Source organism: Hyaena hyaena, unplaced genomic scaffold (assembly GCF_003009895.1).
Source record: "Hyaena hyaena isolate Hyena2069 unplaced genomic scaffold, ASM300989v1 scaffold_63, whole genome shotgun sequence".
NCBI classification, from domain to species: Eukaryota; Metazoa; Chordata; class Mammalia; order Carnivora; family Hyaenidae; genus Hyaena; species Hyaena hyaena.
In genome coordinates this window covers 355,702-375,122 of record NW_024080695.1, presented here as the reverse complement: position 1 = coordinate 375,122, position 19,421 = coordinate 355,702, and the positions used below count along the sequence as shown (strand labels likewise).

The 19,421-nt window shown below is 44.5% G+C and overlaps 1 protein-coding gene across 1 annotated transcript in view; it reads left to right on the top strand.

The window, feature by feature from the left end:
* POLN (DNA polymerase nu) overlaps positions 1-19,421 on the top strand; it is a 165,542-nt gene that overhangs the window by 52,287 nt on the left and 93,834 nt on the right. The window contains exons 11-14 of the mRNA XM_039232153.1: positions 10,624-10,707; positions 10,996-11,091; positions 17,735-17,791; positions 18,613-18,666. Coding sequence (XP_039088084.1) covers positions 10,624-10,707; positions 10,996-11,091; positions 17,735-17,791; positions 18,613-18,666 — 291 coding nt within the window. The remainder of the gene's footprint in view (positions 1-10,623; positions 10,708-10,995; positions 11,092-17,734; positions 17,792-18,612; positions 18,667-19,421) is intronic.

The window sequence follows — 19,421 nt, the reverse complement described above, 5'->3', positions numbered from 1 at the left end:
AGGTTCATTTTTCTTCATGTCATTGTCCAGTTTTCCCAGCACCACTTGCTCAAGACACTGTCTTTATTCCATTGGATACTCTTTCCTGCTTTGTCAAAGATTAGTTGGCCATATGTTTGTAGGTCAATTTCTGGGTTCTCTATTCTGTTCCATTAATCTGAGTGTCTGTTTTTGTGCCAGATAATGTAAAAAAATTTTTTTAATGTTTTTTATTTATTTTTGAGAGAGAGAAAAGTGCAAGTGGGGGGAGGGGCAGAGAGAAAGGGAAACACAGAATCTGAAGCAGGCTCCAGTCTCTGAACTGTCAGCACAGAGCCCAATGTGGGGCTTGAACTCACGTACCTGAGCTGAAGTGAATACCCAACTGACCGAGTCACCCACGCTCCCCTGTGCCAGATAATTTTTAATATTTTGAGGAACCACTATACTTTTTCCGCAGTGGCTGTGTCTCCACTCCCAGTAATAGCTCACAAATGTACTTTCTCCACATCCTCAACAACACCTGCTGTTTTCTGGGTTTTTTGTTTTGTTCTGTTTTTATAATAGCCATTCAATGTGTGTGAGGTAGTATCTCATTGTTTTGATTTGTATCCCCCTAATGATCAGTAATGTTGATTAATCATCTTTTCACGTGCTTATTGGCCATCTGTGTATCTTCTTTGGAAAAATGTCTATTCAGATCCTTAGCCCAGTTTTTAATTGGGTTGTTTCTTTTTTCTCTTATTGGGTTTTAGGAATCCTCTATATATTCTGGATAGTAATCCTTTATCATATACATGATTTTTAAATATTTTCTCCGCATTTTATGGGATACCTTTTTATTCTTTTGATAGTGTGTTTCAATCCACAAATTTTTTAAATTTTCATAAAGTCCAATGTAAACTTTTTTCTTAAAAAAATAAAAATTGGGGGCGCCTGGGTGGCTTAGTCGGTTAAGCATCCGACTTTCGCTTAGGTCATGATCTCGCGGTTCGTGGGTTCGAGCCCCGCGTCGGGCTCTGTGCTGACTGCCAGCTCAGAGCCTGGAGCCTGTTTCAGTCTGTGACTCCCTCTCTCTCTGACCCTCCCCTGCTCACGCTGTCTCTCTCTCTCTGCTAGAAATAAATAAAATATTAAAAAAATAAATAAAATAAAATAAAATAAAAATTGTTTCTTTTGTTACCTATGCCATTGTCATATCTAAGAAATCACTGCCAAATCCAGTGTTGTAAAGCTTTTCTACTGTGTTTTCCTCTTAAGTGTTTTGTTTCAGGTCTTACATTAAGTCCTTGGTACATTTTGAGAAAATGTTTGTATATGGTGTGAGGTAGGGGTCCTGCTTCATTTTTTTGCATGTGAATGACCTGTTTTCCCAGCACCATTTGTTGAATAGACTGTACTTTCTCCATTGAATGTTCTTGGCACACTTTTAATTCCTATTTTATTCTTTTTGATGCCTTGGTGAATGGAATTGTTTTTGTGGTTACTTTTTCCAGGTAGTTCACGTGTAGAAATGCAACAAGTGATTTTTATGTGTTGATGTTGTATCCTGCTACTTTGCTGAATTCCAAATTTCTAATAATATTCTTGGCTTTTTGGGTTTCTTCTTTGTTTGTTTTGTTGTTGTTGTGTGTGTGTGGACTCTATTTAGAGTTTTCTACACATAAAATCATATCATCTACAATCAGAGATAATTTTACTTCTTCCATCCCAATTTGGATGCCTTTTGTTTATTTTTCTTGCCTAGTTGCTCTGACCAGAACTCCCGGTACCATGTTGAATAGAAGCAGTGAAAGCAGACAACCTTGCCTTGTTCCTCAACTTAGAGGAAATGCTTTCACTTTTACCACTGTGTATGATTGTTACTGTGGGTTTTTCATATATATTTTTTTTAATGTGGAGTTAGTTCTAGTTTTTTGAGTGTTTTTATAATGAAAGGGTGTTAAATATTGTCAAATGATTTTTGTGCATTGATTGAGATGACCCTGTGTTTCTTCCCCTCTTCTGTTCTGTCGATGAGGCATGTTACATTGGTGTATTACATTTATGGTATTACATTCATGTATTGGCTCATACCTGCTTTCTGGGAACAAATCCCACTTTTTCCCAGTGTATAATCCTTTCAATATATGGCTTGTATTTTGTTGAGGATTTTTGCATCAGTATTCGTACGGGATGTTTGTCTATAGTCCTACAACTACTAAGAAAGTTGAATCGATAATCTGGCTGGCCCTTTTCTTTGTTGGGAGATTGATTATTGATTCACCCTCCTTAGTAGTTATAGCACATTTCAGATTTTCTATTTCTTGGTGATTTAGTCTAGGTTTTGTGATTTTAGGAATTTATCCATTTCATCTAGGTTATCCAATTTGTTGGTGTATAGTCATTCATAGTACTTTTTTTATTTTTGTAGAATTGATAGTAATGTTCCCCCTTTCATTTCTGATTTTGGTAATTTGAGTTTTCTTTTTTTCTTAGTCCATCTAGTGAAGGTTTGTTAATTTTTTTTTAGGAAGTAACTTTTGGTTTCATTGGCTTTCTCTGTTGTTTCCCTATTATTCATTTATATCTACTCTGATATTTAATATCTCCTTCCTTTTGATAGCTTTGGGTTTAGTCTGTTCTTCTAGTTTCTTAAGTTGTAAAGTTAGGTTGTTGATTTAAGATTTTTCTTGTTTCTTAATATTTATAATATTTATAGCTATACATTTCCCCTTTATCACTACTTTTGCTGTATCTTGTAAGTTTTGGTACATTGTGTTTTCTTCATTTTCATCCATCTCTGAGTAATTTATAAATTCCAATTTGATTTATTCTTTTATCCTTTGGTTGTTTAAAAATGATTTGTTTAGGAGTGCCTGGGTGGTTCAGTTAGTTGAGCATCTGACTCTTGATTTTGGCTCAGGTCATGATCCCAGGGTCATGGGATTGAGCCCTACATTGGGCTCTGCACTCAGTGCAGAGCCTGCTTAAGATTCTCTCTCTCCCCCTCCCACCCTACTTCTGCCCCTCTCCCCCGCTTGCAGTCTCTCTTAAAAAATTTTTTTTTGTTGAATTTTCACAATTTTGCGAATCTTCCAGATTTCTTTTTGTTATTGATTTCTAACTTCATCCTGTTGTGGTCAGAGAAGATGCTTTGTATGATACCAATTTTTTTAAAATCTCTTTTGCCTTAATTTGTGGACTAACATATAGTCTGTCCTGGATAATATCCTACGTGTATGTGAAGAAAACGTATGTGCGGTTGTTGCTGGGTGGGTGCTCTGCACATCTGTTGCATCTGGCTGGTTTATTGTATTAAGTCCTCTATTTCCTTATCTTCTGTTAGGTTGTTCTACTTGTTATTATGAGTGGAGTAACCAAGTCTCCCAACCACTGTTGTAGTAGAATTGTCTCTTTCTGCCTTCATTTCTGTCCATTTTTTCTTCATATATTTTGATGGTCTGACATGAGGCATGTAAATGTTTATAATTGTTATATCTCCTTGTTGTATCAGATACATATCATCCTTTGTCTCTTTTAACCATTTTTTATTTAAATTCTATTTTTTATGACATTAATATAGCCACCCCAGCTCTATTTTGGTCACTATTTGTGTCTTTCTATCCTTGTACTTTCAACCTGTCTGTATCTTTGATTTTAAAGTTTGTCTCTTGTGGACAGCATATCGTTGGATCATATGTTTTTACTTATTATGCTAGTCTCTGTCTTTTGATTGGAGAGTTTAATCCATTTACATTTAAGTAAATACTGATAAGGAGGGATTTACTTCTGTCATTGTGCTGTTTTCTGTGTGTATTTTAGATTTTTGTCTCTCCTACAGCACTGTCTTCTTGGTGTTTAGTTGATTTTTTGTAGTGAACATTTTAAGTTCCTTTCTAATTTCCTTTTGTGTATATTCTATAGCTATTTCTCTGTGGTTACCATGGGGATGACATTTAACATCCTAACATTATAACAGTCTAATTTGAGTTTATAACAGCTTAACTTGAATAACATGCAAAAACTGTGCTCCTTTACAAGTCTTTCCCCACCCCTTTCAGTTGTTGATGCCACATAATTACATCTTTATACATTGTGTGTCCCAAACATAAACCAATAATTTTTTAAAGTGCATTTGTCTCTTAAATTATGTAGAAAACAAGATATGGAGTTACAAACTGAAGTTACGGTAATACTAGCTTTTATACTCATAACTGTTTACTTTTTTAAGTATGAAGAAACCAAAAAGCTCAGTGACAAACTGTTATATAATGCTAGCTTATATAATTGCCCACGTGTTTACCTTTCTTGAGATCTTTATTTCTCCATGTGGCTTTGAGACACTGTCTAGTGTCCTTTTGTCTTACCTGCAGGACCCCTTGAGCATTTCTTCCTGGACAGATGAGGTGATCACATCCCCTTCAGCCTTTCTTTACCTGGGGAAGTCTTCATCTCTCCCTCACTTTTCCAGGACAATTTTGCCAGATGCTGGATTCTTGCTTGACAAGTGTTTCTTTTAGCACTTTGAAAATACTGGCCCACTGTCCTCTGGCCTCCAGTTTCTAATGAGAAATCTCATTGATCTTATTGAGGATCCTTGTTTGTGATACTTCTCTCTTTTGCTAACTCCAGGATTCCTTATCTTTGTTTTTTGAAACTTTCATTATAATGTGCCTTGGTGTTGACCTCTTTGAGCTCCTCTTACTTGAAGTTTGTGGGACTTTTTGGATGTTTATGTTCACATATTTCATCAAATTTGAGAAGTTTTAGCCGTTATTTCTTCAAATATTTTTGCTGCCCTTTTCCCTCTCTCCTCCTTCTGGGACACTCACAATGTATATGTTGATCTGCTTGATGGTGTCCCAGAGCTCTCTTGGGCTCTGTTCACCTTTCCTCAATTCGTTTTCCATCTGTTCTTCAGCCTCAATGAGTTCCATTGTCCTATCATCAAGTTCACTGATTCTTTCTTCTTCCTGCTCAAATATGACTTTCTAGCCCCCTAAGGAATTTTCTGTTTCAGTTAGTGTACTTTTCAGCTTCAGAATTTCATTTTGATTTCCCTTTAGGTTTTCTCTCTCTTTATTGTTATTTCCATTTTTCTCACACATTGTTTTTTTGGCCTTCTTTACATCCTCCTTTAGTTCTTTGATCATCTTTAAGACGGTCTTTGTCTAGTCAATCTGCCATTAGGTCATTTTCAGGAACAGTTTCTGTTGGCGTTTTTCCCCCCTTTGAATTTTCTTGTTTCTTTGTAGCCTTGAGATTTTTCAGGGAACACTGGATTTTTGAATCTGATAATGTGGTAGCTCTGGAAATCATATTCTCCCTCTACCACAGGGTTTGCTATTTTGTGTTAGTGTTGTTGTTTTTTTTTTATTGCTGTAGGCTGCCTCTGTGCTAACAATCAGCCTGAAGGGTAAACTTAAGGTCTTCTCATGTTTTTTTCTAAGACTCTTCTGGGCATGCACAGTCTATTTCTAATTTTCCCTGCATAAGTAGTAGTTTCCGAACACCCCTGTCTTTAATACCTGGCTCCCAAAAGGAGAAAAAGTGAAAAATGAAGGGGGATATAAAAGGTGCTGGCCCTTTAAATCCCATGGACATCTGTTCATCTGGAGAGAGAGGGTCTTACAACAGTGCCAGGAGGGGCAGCAATAGTGGCTGCCTGCCTGTGTGTCTGCACCTCTATTGTCAGAAGCAGCAGTCAGTAGTCAGAGCACAGATCCCTGGTATTTGAAGGACAGGGTTCCTTGGTCCACCCTGGCTCCTGCACACGGTTCCAGAAACAGATGATTCCCCGCTGTGTGGCTGGGGTGGGAGATGGGGGATGGGTAGCTGCTACTGTGCCAAGAGCTGACATTGACCAAAAGTAGCCATAGTTTATCATCCATGCCTCTCCCAGGAAGTCACAAGCCTCCTGGAGACTCCTAAGTCCAGGGTGGTTGTTGCATCAGGCAGCTTCTGCCCCTGCAACTACTGTCCAGGTGGGGAGACAGGTTTTCACTTACAGGTGCTTCCTACTCTGCCTTCTCCCCAGAATCTCCCTGATGTAAGTCGTAAGTGTATAGCTTGACGCATTTTCCATATGTACACACACATGTGACTCCAGCCAGAACAAGATACAGAATATTTCCAGCACTGAGAAGGCTCCTTTCTGTCCCCTCCTAGTCTGTACCCCCAGAGACAGCCATTAATTTGACTCTGCGTTCAGTGATTTTGAGCTTCATGTCAATGGAACCACACCACATGGGCTGTTTGGTTCTGGCTTTTTTTTTTTTTTTCTCACAGTCCATCTATGATTCACTTGCTTGGTTGAGTTTAGCAGAAGTGGATTCCAGTACAACTTGCTGTGATCACAGTGGCTGTGATTATTCATGTGCAAACTGTAGTTGATATCAGTGCTCCTGCCTCTTGGTTTTGTGTCTAAAAGGGAAATTTCCAGGTCACAGCGTGTGTGTAAAGGTAGTAGGTGCCTCCAAGTAGCTCCTGGACTTGGTTGTGACCTTGTCCAGTCACACATGCTACATCCTCACCAGTGTAGTACTGCCAGTCTTTTTCATGTTAGCTGTTCTAGTGGGTCTGAGATTGTGTATCATTGTGGATTCAGTTTGTTTCCCTGATGATTAATCATATTGAGGACCTTCTTGGGTGCTTGATGGTATTTTGGATATACTCTCATGGTCCAATTTTGCAAAGACTTCACCCATTTTAAAATTTATGCTAGGGGCACCTGGGTGGTACAGTTGGTTAAGCGTCTAACTCTTTGTATCGGCTCAGGTCATGATCTCGCAGCCGTGGGATTGAGTCCCACACTGGACTCCTCACTAAGTGTGGAGCCTGCTTAGGATTCTCTGCCCCCAACCCCTGCCCCTCTCCCACTTGTTCTCTCTCTCTGTCTCTCTCTCTGATTTCTCAAAATAAAATAATTTTTTAAATGTATGCTAATTGACCTTTTCATATTGATTTGTAGGAATTCTTTATAGATTTTGCATGTGAGTTGTTTGTACTAAATTTAAATTCTCTATGTAAGTCCTTCGTAATATATATTGAAAATTCTTTCTACCCATCCAGGGTTTGGCAAACAATACTCTGGGCCAAATCCATCCTGGGGCCTACTTTCTTAGGGACTACAAGTTAAGAGTAGTTGTTATACGTTTTAGAAAACAAACACCTAGGGGCACCTGGGTGGTTCAGTCGGTTAAGTGCCAGACTCAGTTTCGGCTTAGGTCGCAATCCCAGGGTGGTGAGACTGAGCTCCGCGTCGGGCTCTGCACTGACAGTGCGGAAACTGCTTGAGATTCTCTCTCTCCCTCTCCCTCTCTGCTTCTCCCCTGCTTGCATTGGTGCTCTCTCACTTTCTCTTTCTCTCTCTCTCTCTCTGAAAAAAAGACACCTAAACCAAAATAAAGGAGAATATGTGACAGAGGCCATATGTGGCCCAAAGAATCTAAATTACTTTCTGGCCCAGTCTGAGTCCATGGCTTGTATTTTCACTCTTACCAGTGGCTCTTTTGGTAAACAGAATCTCTTTCATTTTAGTGAAGTTCAGTGAACCTTTTTGTTTTTAAATGTTTAAAAATTTTTATGTGCTAGTGTCTTCTGTCTGCCTTCTGGTAAAGAAAATATTACTCCGTGTTTTCTTGTATAAGCTGTATTATCATTTTTTAATGATTATTTTGAGAGAAAGAGAGAACATGTGCCCAAGCAGGGGAGGGACAGTGAGAGGGTGGGACAGAGGATCCAAAGCAGACTCCCTACTGACAGCTGAAAGCCAAGAGCCTGACATAGGGCTTGAACTTGTGCACTGCGAGATAATGACCTGAGCTGAAGTCAGATGCTCAACTGACTGAGCCACCCAGGTGCCCTATAAGCTATTATAGTATTATTTTAAGCCTACCATCCATTTCACGTTAAGTTTTCTCTATGGTATTAAGTACAGTTAATACTTCTTCACCAGTCGATTGCCATTTATTTCAGTGTCATTTATTAAAAGTGCCATTGTTTCCCTGCTGAATTACAGTAATGTCTGTGTCATAAACAGATCACTGTTCTCAAAAGTTCAGGAAAAAAACAAGGTAAACTCAGTGAAGCACTGAAGCAGTAATAATGAAACTGCACTGTGCACACACCAGAGAGACAGTTCTCAAACCAGGATCACTCACACCGTGAGGCGCGATGAGGCTTAGACGTAAATTGTCGTAAAACAGCTGATAAGGGTGGAGGCAGTGACCGCCTATTCTTCACGCTCAGGATTGCAGTATTAGAATTGCTTAAATAAAAGAGAACTCATTCGTTGTTATTTCATCTCAATTTGGGGGCACAATTTGAGATTCACTTATGATTTTCAAAGGCACAAACAAGAAGCAACGCAATCAAGTAGCCTCACTTATCTTGCAAAATCAGCTAGATTAAGCTTTGCTTGTATGACTAAACTGCTTTTGTCTGCTCAGGGAATTTGCAAGTCTGGTCTCCACTTGTATTTGATTTTAGCACTGCGTAATGTGGGTCTTTTTCTGGACTCTGTTCTGTTTCACAGGTTTATTGGTCTATCCGTGCAAATACTGCCCTGCCTTAGTTACCGTGGCTTTGACACCCTATAGTGTGTCTTCCACACTTACAGTGTGTCTGTCGTACCATATAAAATTCTAGCATCTGCTTTTTTAAACACCCTGCTGGGATTTTGATTGTATCTCATGTGTATGGCAAAGGACTCATATCAGACTCTTCTAGAGAACTCCTATCAATGCGAAAAAGCCAGATAATCATCTTTAAAAGGGGAAAAATGTGAAATAATGAAAGACGTATGCACTGCTAGCCCCAGGCTACGTGGCCGTGTGCCTTGCTGAGCGCCGCCCCTGTTGCTGAGCCTCAGAGGTGTGGACAGAGCAGCGTCTGCTAAGAGTGCTTTGTTCTGTGGCAGCAGGTGACCGACCCAGGCCGGCCCAGTCCTCTCACGGCCGGGCGGCGCGTTTAGCCGCTGCTTTGCCTGCCCAGAGCCCAGGTGGGCTCTGGCCTCAGTTCTGCCTGCCGCTTTCTCGTTTATAACTAGTTCTGCTCAGAGCCAATGTTCACGTCTTGTTTGGTTTCTTTTAAGAAACTGCCTGTTTGTTTTTCTCCGTTTGTGTGTATCCATTGCTGCTTGTGCCTACACACAAGCCGTGTGCGCTGACGTGCCAGCTTACTGTGCTGGTTTAACTGGAAGCTCATGCTGTCTCTTAATTCTTGAGATCAAACAGTTTGTTACTGGAGTTTTTCTTTCCTGCAGTGTGACTTATTCCTGAAGGGATCCACTACTGTCTTCTAGTGCTCTGCTCCTGGTTTTTCTCTTTATCATTTGTTTCTTTGACCACAGAGTTTGGGCAAACTTTAACTGAGGCAAGTGTTTCTGGCTGCTTTTTGCCTACATACTACTATTTGTAACGTACGTGTCCTACTCCTAACTTCTTTGGGCCCTATTTGTGAACTTCCTTCAGAATTGCAGCCTCAAGGCCATCCTTGTCTGGTAAAGAATAGAATGCAGACAATATTTCACCAGGGGTGGTTGGTTTAGCCTCTGTTGTTTTCTCTTCTTTCTCTCTTTTAAAAAAAAAAATTTTTTTTTCTTAATGTTTTATTTATTTCTTAGAGAGAGAGACCGCGTGAGCAGGGGAGGGTCAGAGCGAGAAGGAGACACAGAATCTGAAACAGGCTCCAGGCTCTGAGCTGGCAGTCAGCACAGAGCCCGACGCGGGGCTCGAACCCACGAACCGTGAGATCATGACCTGAGATGAAGTTGGAGAAGCGCCTCTCTCTCTCTCTTTTTTTTTAAGGATTGCCAAGTTTATTTGTTTGTTTGTTTTTGGGTAAGAGCACAGTGAGGGAAAGGGGCAGTGGGAGAGGGAGGGAATCTTAATCAGGTTCCACACTCAGTGCAGAGCATGATGCAGGGCTCCATCCCATGACCCTGGGATCTTGACCTGAGCTAAAACCAAGAGTCAGATGCTTAACCTGCTGAGCTACCCAGGTGCCTCTCTCTGCTTCCTTTTATAAATAAAAAATTTTAAGTCCTGGCTGCCTTCTACTTTTCTTCTGACTGAAATGGCAAGGGGGGAGGGGCTTATAAACTCAGCACTCAGCATTGTATCAGTAGAGTCGTAGGACATGGATAGATTCTCTTCACTGGGACCACCGATGCCTCCTGCCCCTCAAGCCGGACTGTGTCCCCCATGGCCAGGTGTGGTTGTTCTGAGCACCTCACTGGCGTCCTCTGGCTGCTCTGTCAGGAGGGAGGGCCCTGTCGTGTCCTCACTTTGGTCACCAGGCAGTTTGGTCCTGCTTCTTCTGCTTTGGGATATTTTGGATGTTCTGATGGGTATGATGCTAGATCCCTCTTCCGGTGGTAACATTCCTAGAGAAAACAGTCTTTCCCTCCCCTCCTTTGGTGTCTTATTTCCTATTGTGCTTCTTTCACCTTTCTCATTGCTTCCTGAGGTTTGGGAGAGAATGATTCTATGAGCCTGAGTTTTCTACCATGAGTCAAAATATCTGTTTTTAACATCCATTTTGGTAAATTATAGGTTAGTTTTTATTTTTATAAGAGCTCTTTTTGGGAATTGCCTGATGAGCAAATTAAATAATCTTAAATTGTGAAAATATTAATGAGATCGTTTATCACATTCACAGTCTCGTCTCAAGGAATTGGAGCAAGAAGCTCATTTTGTTGCAGGAGAACAGTTCCTTATAATGAGTAATAATCAGCTTCAAGAGGTAAAGTTAACTTTTTAAATAAAATATACTCTTTAGGTGTTAAAGGGAGATTTATTTTGAATTTATAAAGACTGCTTTATGTTGATTATCTGGACAGTATGTAAGCTGTCCATGTTTTCTCACATTGAGATTCATTCCTTCAAATTCCTGTAAATCTGAGAAAAGCATGAGGTCAGACTGGGAGCACCTGTGGCGTCCAAGCGGGTGTGTCTTCTGGGCTGTGGCAGCGATGTTCTCTTTCTCCCAAACCCGAGACCCGCTCACCACGTGTCACTGCTTTTGTTGAAGATCCTCTTCGGCAAGCTGAAGCTGCACCTGCTGAGTCCCAAGGACCTTCTTCCCAGAACGGGGCCGCGGGGGCTACGGTCCACATCAGAAGCTGTGGTAAGGTCTGAAAATTGTCCGCTTTCTTTCTGAAATGATAGCGTGCTGCGCTGGGCCTGAGTCACCCTCGGGCCTGCCCGCGTGCCCTTCAGCGACCCCCACGAGGAGCCCCCCACAAGGCTGCCCTCCTAGTAGGGACCGTGGAGAAGGAAGCAGATGGTACAGTTTTCCAGAAGCCATGGGGTGGCTTCATTTTCTGCAAAGGACAGCTTGGTGGAGTTTTGTTCTGAAAACAAGTTCTTGACAATCCAGTGGCAGCCTCTTTTTTCCACTCCCCTGCCGGAAGCTGGAAACGGGAAGGTCATCGTCTTCTTCCCTAGATTTATTTTAGAAAGTTTGAGCTGCCTTCCCCACCCCTCACCCCACCCCCTGAGGAGCCTGTCTCTCAAAGGACAGGGAGGAGCGGGACTCTGAGCACTGAGTGTAAGAGTGTAAGTGGATACTCAGAGTCCGTAAGTAGGTGGACTCGTGTTACTGCGGTGAGGACCAGCCGTGGGGGCTGTTTGTGCTTCCTGTACCCCCCACTCCCCACGCATGTTACCACCCCAGCACAGCATGTTCTGCGCCTTCGGACCATCCTGCCTGTGGCCCTCAGTGGCTCAGGCGGCAGTTCTCAAGGGAATCACAGCAGCCTGCAGTGACCTGAATGACCTGAATCTGGCCTCTTCCGCGGACACCCATCCTCCACCCCACCCCCCACCGGGTCCTTTCGAGCCAGCAGTGGGTGGGGCAAGGCCAGTGCAGGCAGCCACCACCCTGACCTGCACAGCTGGGGCAGGTTACTTGACCACTCTGCCTCAGTTTCCTGATGTGTAAAAGGACCATAGTCCTTTCCCTACAACATTCTTATGGAAATTCAACAAGCGTGTGTGTGTGTGTGTGTGTGTGTGTGTGTGTGTGTGTGTGTGTGTGTGTAAAACACTATTTAGGACCATGCTTGACATATGAGCCCTCAAAAACCAGTAAGTGCTGCCTGCAGTTCTTAGTTCATCCAGAAACCTACGAGTCGTCTTTGACTTTCTTCCTCGCAGCAAGCCTTACAATCTCTACCTGCAAACATAGGTCCTGAGTTTGTCTGTTTCCCTCGTCTTCACTGTCACCGCCTGGTCCTCTCCCACTGACGCTCCTGCTCAGCCCCCAGGCTGCCCCCTGCTCTGCTCTTACCCTGCTGGTTAGCCGTCACGTCCAGGCAGAGGGGTCTTTTACAGCATTAGAAAACTCACGTTACTCCCTTGGTGTATATTCTAAGGGCTTCCCTTGACACTTCAATTAACCTCAAGCCCTCTGTGTGTCCCCAGGCCCACGGGTCTGGTCTTGCCCCTTGTCTGGCCTCCCTTGCCCCGCCCCCCCCCCCCCCCCCCAACACACACCTCATGAGCACCTTGCTCTTCACAGATTTCCGTCCAGGTTCTTTCCTGGTCTGGAGACTCTTCTCCTGGATTTTGCACAGTGGCTTCTGATTGTTGGCTTAGATTGTGCTTTCGAGAGGCCTTCCCTGCCCACACAGACAACAGCAGGGCCCCCCGCACAATGATGTCTTCACCCAGATTTTTTCCTACCCCTAAAGTTATCTTAGTTACTGGTTTGCTCATCACTGTAGGATGAAGGCCGCACATGTCACAGCCCTGCGTTGACTTGTTCATGTCTCCAGAGCCAAAGCGGCCAGAGGCAGCCCCTGGTAGGTGGGACCCACCCTACAGGAGAGGCCCTGGCCTGGACTTCACCCCCGCAGGGCAGATGGGGGCACCGTGCACTCAAGTTAGAGCAGCAGGGTTACCTGGAAAAGCCGCACACTTCCCCTTGTGCAGCGCCAAGCCGAGGGTCGCAGGCGGATCTATTCTCTGTCCTGACGCCAGCTGGCAGTGCTGCCCTTCCCTCTGCGGTGCCTCGGCGCCTCCAGACAACCAGCAACGTGAGAAGGAGAATGGAGGCGGAACTGTCTTCCGGGGTCGGTGGGCTTCCCTGTAGACAGAATTAACACCACGACCTGGATGACTTTTCACAAAGACGTGATCCGTGTAAATCATATTCTTAGCCTTACTCTCTTATTTAACTGAGCAAGTCACACTATTCTGTGCATTTAAAAAAGAATAACTTGCATTAGGGAGCATAGGGAGATGGTTCTGAATTCAAAATTAAGACAAATCTCTACTTTCCTTCACCCTTCCTGCTCCCCTCCTCGTGGGGAGATATGTGGACTTCTGGCAGAAAGTGTAGCCTGGAACAGTTCAAACAAGGGCACAACTGTGATCTTACATATGGTTTTATTAGACTTTGTATTTTATTTCACAATTTTACTGTGAAAAAAAGTACAGAGAAGTCTCTCATACTGCCTTCCTCCCATGCCCACCACCTCCCCCACTGTCCGTGCCCCCACCAGTGGGACCGTTTTTGTTGCACTCAGCGTGCCTCCACTGACACGTCATCATCACCCCGAGTCCATGGATGATCTCAGGGGTCACCCTTGGTGGTGTGGTTTTCAACAAATGTATAATGACAGGTGTCCATAATTATGGTCTCATGCAAAATAGTTTCACTGGCCTAAAACTCCCTGTGCTCCGCCAGTTCCTTCCTCCCTTTCCCCCTTCCATTCCAGTATTTTCACTGTCTTCACAGTTTTGCCTTTTCCAGAATGTCTCCTAGATGATCACACGACATGCAGCCTTCTCAGATTGGCTCCTTGCCCTCAGTCACCTGCGTCCACACTTCCTCCAGGTCTCTTCCTGGCTTGATGGCTCGTTTCTTTTTAGCGCTGAATAATACTCCGTGGTCTGGATGGACCACAGTTTGTTACCCATTCACCTACTGAAGGACATCTTGGTTGCTTCTAGGTTTTGACAACGAGGAATAAAGCTGCTATAAACATCTATGTGCAGGTTTTTGTGTGAATGTAAGTTTTCAGCTCCTTTGGCTTAACGCTAAGCATGATCGCTGGATCATATAGTGAGAGTATGTTGTTTTGTGAGAAACTGCAAAACTATCTTCCAAAGCGGCTGCACCATTTTGCGTTCCCGACACTGTGAACGAGAGTTCCTGTCGCTCCAGATCCTCACCAGCGTGTGGTGTGGCCAGCGCTTTGGAGTCTGCCCATTCTAACAGGTGTTAGCTGTGTTCCAGAAAGTCTGCTTTCAGAGCTGTTGGAGAAAGGGAGTCTCATTAATAGGCTGTCACTGTAGTGTGGGGACTGAAGTCTCAGTGGTCTAAGTGCCATCTGTGAAGATGGAGCAAAGCAGACGAACTTTCAGAGCATTCTTAGAGCAGAAAGGAACTCTGTGATGTGCATTCAAGTGAGAGTCCACAGAAGACTGCGGGGGTAGCTCCTGGTTTTCTTAGTTATGTCCCCGAGCAGATAGAGATGGCCACGACTCAGAGAAAACTGGAAGAGGGACAGTTCACTGGGGATCCAGCATTCACCCTCCAGTGTGTTTACAAGATACTGACACAGAGCTGTCACATGAACAGTTGGGTTAGTGACACCTCGTGCTGGAGATGCACACTTGGAAGTGCTCAGCTGATTTTTATTGAAGTTGCCCTGGAATGGTGGTCCCCTACGCTGGCTGGAGCTTTGGAAAAACCCTCGTGCCCAGGCTGATGACTGACCCACAGAATCGTGTCTGTGGGCTGGACGGCCCAGGCCCAGGCTTGTCTTTGAAGCCCCCAGCTGATTCTCGTGAGGCAGCCAACATTAATAACCACAGAACCGAACACTGAGAACTGACATTTAGAGGTCAGGGAAAGAGGAAGTGCTAACAAGAAGCTACGGAGTGGCCATGGAGAGAAGGGAGCTGAGAAGAATGTGCTGTCAGGAGCCAATGCAGGGAGTGTGTGATAAAGGTCACGCGGGGTGGCGGGTGGCTGCACCACTGCCTCTGATCTCCAACCAATGCTGGTAGAGCTTTGTCCAGAGTTTTAGGAGATCAAATACTTAATTCTTTTCAAGTGTTCTCAGACAGCTCAAGTAGAGATATACACAGAGACTGGTTAGAAAGTTATTTTGTGGGTAAAGTATCAGGATAAGGAGAGTTGGTTGATCTTAAGCAATTTTCTTGGCTAAGTGTTTTCATAATACTTTCCTCCCCCGAGGGATAGTTTTTCTAAGAAAACAATAATTCTGGGTTATACTGAGGTAGGGTGCCTCCCCCTGGGCAGTGCCTACTCCCACAACCCCAGTGCTGGCTCTCCGGTTTCTGATTCTGCGGTTTATCAAGACTCTTAATGTCCTTAGTCCATATTCAAACAGACAGTGATACAACTCTGTGCCTTAATTACGTGCCTTATTAGGTTAGAGTTAATGTCGTCAGTTCCCCACCCCAACCTGATTTATAGATTCAAAACAACCTTAATTAAAACCCTACCAGATTTTTTGTAGAAACTGGCAAGCTGATTCCCAAATTTACATGGAAATGCAAAAAACTAAGAGCCATTGGGATCTTGGTAAATACTACTGGAGAACTTAGTTTGTTGGACCTCAAGACTAATCCTAAATCGGGGCACCTGGGTGGGTCAGTCAGTTAAGCATCCGACTTCGTCTCAGGTCATGATCTCACAGTTCATGACTCTGAGCCCTGTGTTGGGCTCTGTGCTGACAACTTAGAGCCCAGAGCCTGCTTTGGATTCTGTGTCTCCCTCTCTTTCTGCCCCTGCCCTGTTTGTACTCTCTCTCTCTCTTTCAAAAATAAATAAACATTAAAAAAAATTAAAAAGACTAATCCTAAATCAGTAGGGCTTACCAGGACTAAAGACAGTGGAGTCAATTTGAGCATAAACAAATAGACCAATGGACCCAGGACAGGGAAAGCACACGTGGGTATGAAACACACGATGTCTGAGAGGACAGCGCTGGGAACCTGTGAGTAAGGCAGCTTGCTACATCACACAAAAATAAATCCCAAGTGAATTGTATATCCAAATATAAAAAGCAGACCAATCAAAACTATAGAAGATACCATAAATCAATATCCTCAGACCTTGAGTTAGGTAAATGTTCTTTTTTTTTTTTTTAAATGTTTTATTCATTTCTAGGAGAGAGAGAGAGAGAGACAGCGTGAGCAGGGGAGGGTCAGAGAGAGAGGGAGTCACAGACTGAAACAGGCTCTAGGCTCTGAGCTGGCAGTCAGCACAGAGCCCGACGCGGGGCTCGAACCCACGAACCGCGAGATCATGACCTAAGCGAAAGTCGGACGCTTAACCGACTAAGCCACCTAGGTGCCCCATAGTTAGGTAAATGTTCTTAAACAGGACGCAAAATGTATCAACCATAAAGGAAAAGATTGATAAACGGGACAAAAGTAAAATTAAGAATCTGTTTATGAGAGATGCCATTAAACAAGTAAAAAAGTCAAGACACAGAGGGATAGAAGATATTTCCAACAAATAGAACCAAAGAAAACCCTATCCAGAGTAACAAACACCTACAAAAAAAAAAAAAAAAGACACACAAACCAATTTTTTAAATGGGCAAAAGACATGAACAGGGGTTTAATGAAAGAAGATACATAACTAGTCCATACATATGTGAATATTGTCCAGCTTTATTAGTCACTGGGAAAATAACCCATTAAAACTACTGTATGCTATTACTTCACATTTACCAGAATGCCTAAAATTAAGGCCTGGGGCAACATGTGTTGGCAAAGATGTGAAGCAGTTGGAATGTTCACATGTTGCTGATGAGGTAAAAACTGGTGCCTTGACTTTGGAAAACTGGCTGATGTTACCTCTGCTACACTTGGCTCTGCAGTTCCATTCCTCTCTATGTTTATATTCAACACAGCTGTGGACATACAGTAACCAAAACCCATAGCCAGAATGTTCGCAGCAGCACTGTTCATCATAGCCATATGATGGGACCCGCTAATGCCCATCAAGAATAAGATATAATTGTCTTCCATTGCAACGATTGAATACAGGAGTACATGTAAATGAAATGCTGCTTCACACGGTATAGATGAACATAAGCCATAATGTTGAACAAAAGCCACACACAAAGAGTGCCCATCCTATTCCATTGATACAATGTTCGAAAATTGGGAAAAAAGGCCTTGATGGTGGAGGTCAGGGTGCTGGTTACCTGATGGACGAGGGGCAGGGGGCTGGGGCAAATCTCGAGTGTTTCATCGGGTAGGAGCACCCAAGTGTGTTCACTTTATGGGACTGAACAAACCATGTTCTTATGATCTTGTATTGTCCTGTGTGTAATATTTTGACCTTTTAAAATTAGTTTTAAAATCCACAATCCTACTCTGGTGTCTCCTCCCTGACATCATTATGCCCAGATAACTGTGATGGAGATGTTGCACGCTCCTAAACTACTGAGTTACACATTTGTAGGCATTTTCTTAGTTTACCTTCCTATGTGGTATTTTACATACCCTGGATTTAGATTTCATGAGTTTAAATCTCAGGAGGAATCTTATTTCCAAGCTTGTGTGAAGTGCCTTCAGCTCCCATATGGACAACAGTGATTTTGTAAGGGATTTAGATTAAGACATTGATAAAACTGAGTTTATTATGAATCGTCATTTTAGAAAATACAGTCAATGCAGACCATTTATTATTAGGACTTTCTCCAGCTGAAAATGTGTTAAAAATGTTAAAATTAAATGAAGGGATTACATTGGTGATATTTCTTCTCATTTTTCAGTTAAATGCCCTGCAAGACCTTCATCCATTACCCAAGATAATTTTGGAGTATAGACGGGTAAGTTAAACTTTGTGCGGAAGTGAGCTGCTGATGGAGGGGACAGAGGGCCCCATGTCTGATGAGAGAAACACGGTTACGGAAGTGGCCCTGGCAGAGCTCTGCAGGGAAGGGGGCTAGTTCGAGCCCGCCTGTGCCCACACGGCCGTGCCCCCGCCCATGGCCAGCCTCCTGGCAGAGGACCGTGCGGACGGGAAGAAGACGTGTGTTGTCCTTGGGGGCTTTGCAGTGGACTGGACTCTGCTAGCATGGGGTGCAGGAGGCTGTCTCCAGGACCTGGCGGGGTTCACAGCAGTCTGAGCACCTCAGCCACCTCGTTCACTGACACACGCCCTTCCTCCTCAGCTACCCATGTGTCCCCTGCCCTGTGTTCCCTGGTGTGCGTGACCCGCAGCGTAACTTTGGCCACCGCAGTCTGTCGTTCGCTGAGCCTGTGGCCTGCTGCCCTCCTGTGGGGTGGCAGCTTAGAGGCGTGGTCACGGCACCAAATGACCCTTTCTCCTCAGAGGGACGAAACTATTGGAAGAGAAATGAGGACACCATAAGGGAATTGGGCGGGTGGGTACTCAGAACGCTCCATTTATGTCTGTGACATTTCTGTGGAAAGAATGATTCCAGAAAAGGTGTAGGATGGTGTCTTTCTCTGTGGGTCACTGCTCCTTAATTCTGGCACCACGTCAGGCTGCCGCAGGGCTCCTGGAGTCACTGGTGTGGACACACGAGCGGCACACGCCCAGCACCCTGGGAAACACCGCTCTGACGCTCGGTACTGTTCAGGTGCTTCAGCGAGAACATGATTCCTTTTGTCTTTTGGGACCCAGGTTCACAAGACCAAGTCAGCCTTCGTGGACGGACTGCTAGCGTGCGTGGAAGAGGTAACTGGCGCTAAAAGAGATACTGTGATTAGGAACACGGTTTCCACATGGGTCAGGGCACACGTAGACTTTCCTGAAGTTGTAGTTAGTGCTAAATAACCAAATATTCCTGAACTGTGAACCATGATATTGTTATCACTCAGGTCTCTCTACAGCCCCACTGACATGCCTCAGGTCATGAGCTGCATTTACGTGGAAGCTCTAAGGCTGACCGCGCAGCGCACACCGTTCGTCTCTCCTGCGCTCACTTCAGGGAGACGCTGTGGTTCTTGCTCACCCGGGGGGAGCCTGCAGGCAGAGGTGCCTGTGAGGGTCCCAGGCTGCTCAGCAAGTGTCAGCCCCCGTCTGGGCTGCACAGCCCACCTTGACCCATGCTGCCTCCCCGTGCACACGGCCCTCCTCTCCAGGTGCCCGGGGCCCGCCTTCCCCCGTGCACCCGGCCCTCCTCTCCCCGTGCACACGGCCCTCCTCCCCCCCCACCCGCCATGCACAGGGACCTCCTCCCCCCGTGCACACGGCCCTCCTCCCCCCACCCCGTGCACACGGCCCTCCTCCCCCGTGCACAGGGTTTTCAGGGACGTAGAGACCCTCCTGTCCTGTTGCAGTTCTGCAAGGGTTAGGGGGAGCCCCCTGTTGGTGAGCAGTTTGCTGACCTCCAGGGACGCTCCAGGTCGGGGGTCTGGGGCCGGGGGCCTGAGGACTTCTGGACGCGCAGTGCTGTCGTGTGCTGTAGGCAGACAGGCTGCGGGGTCAGC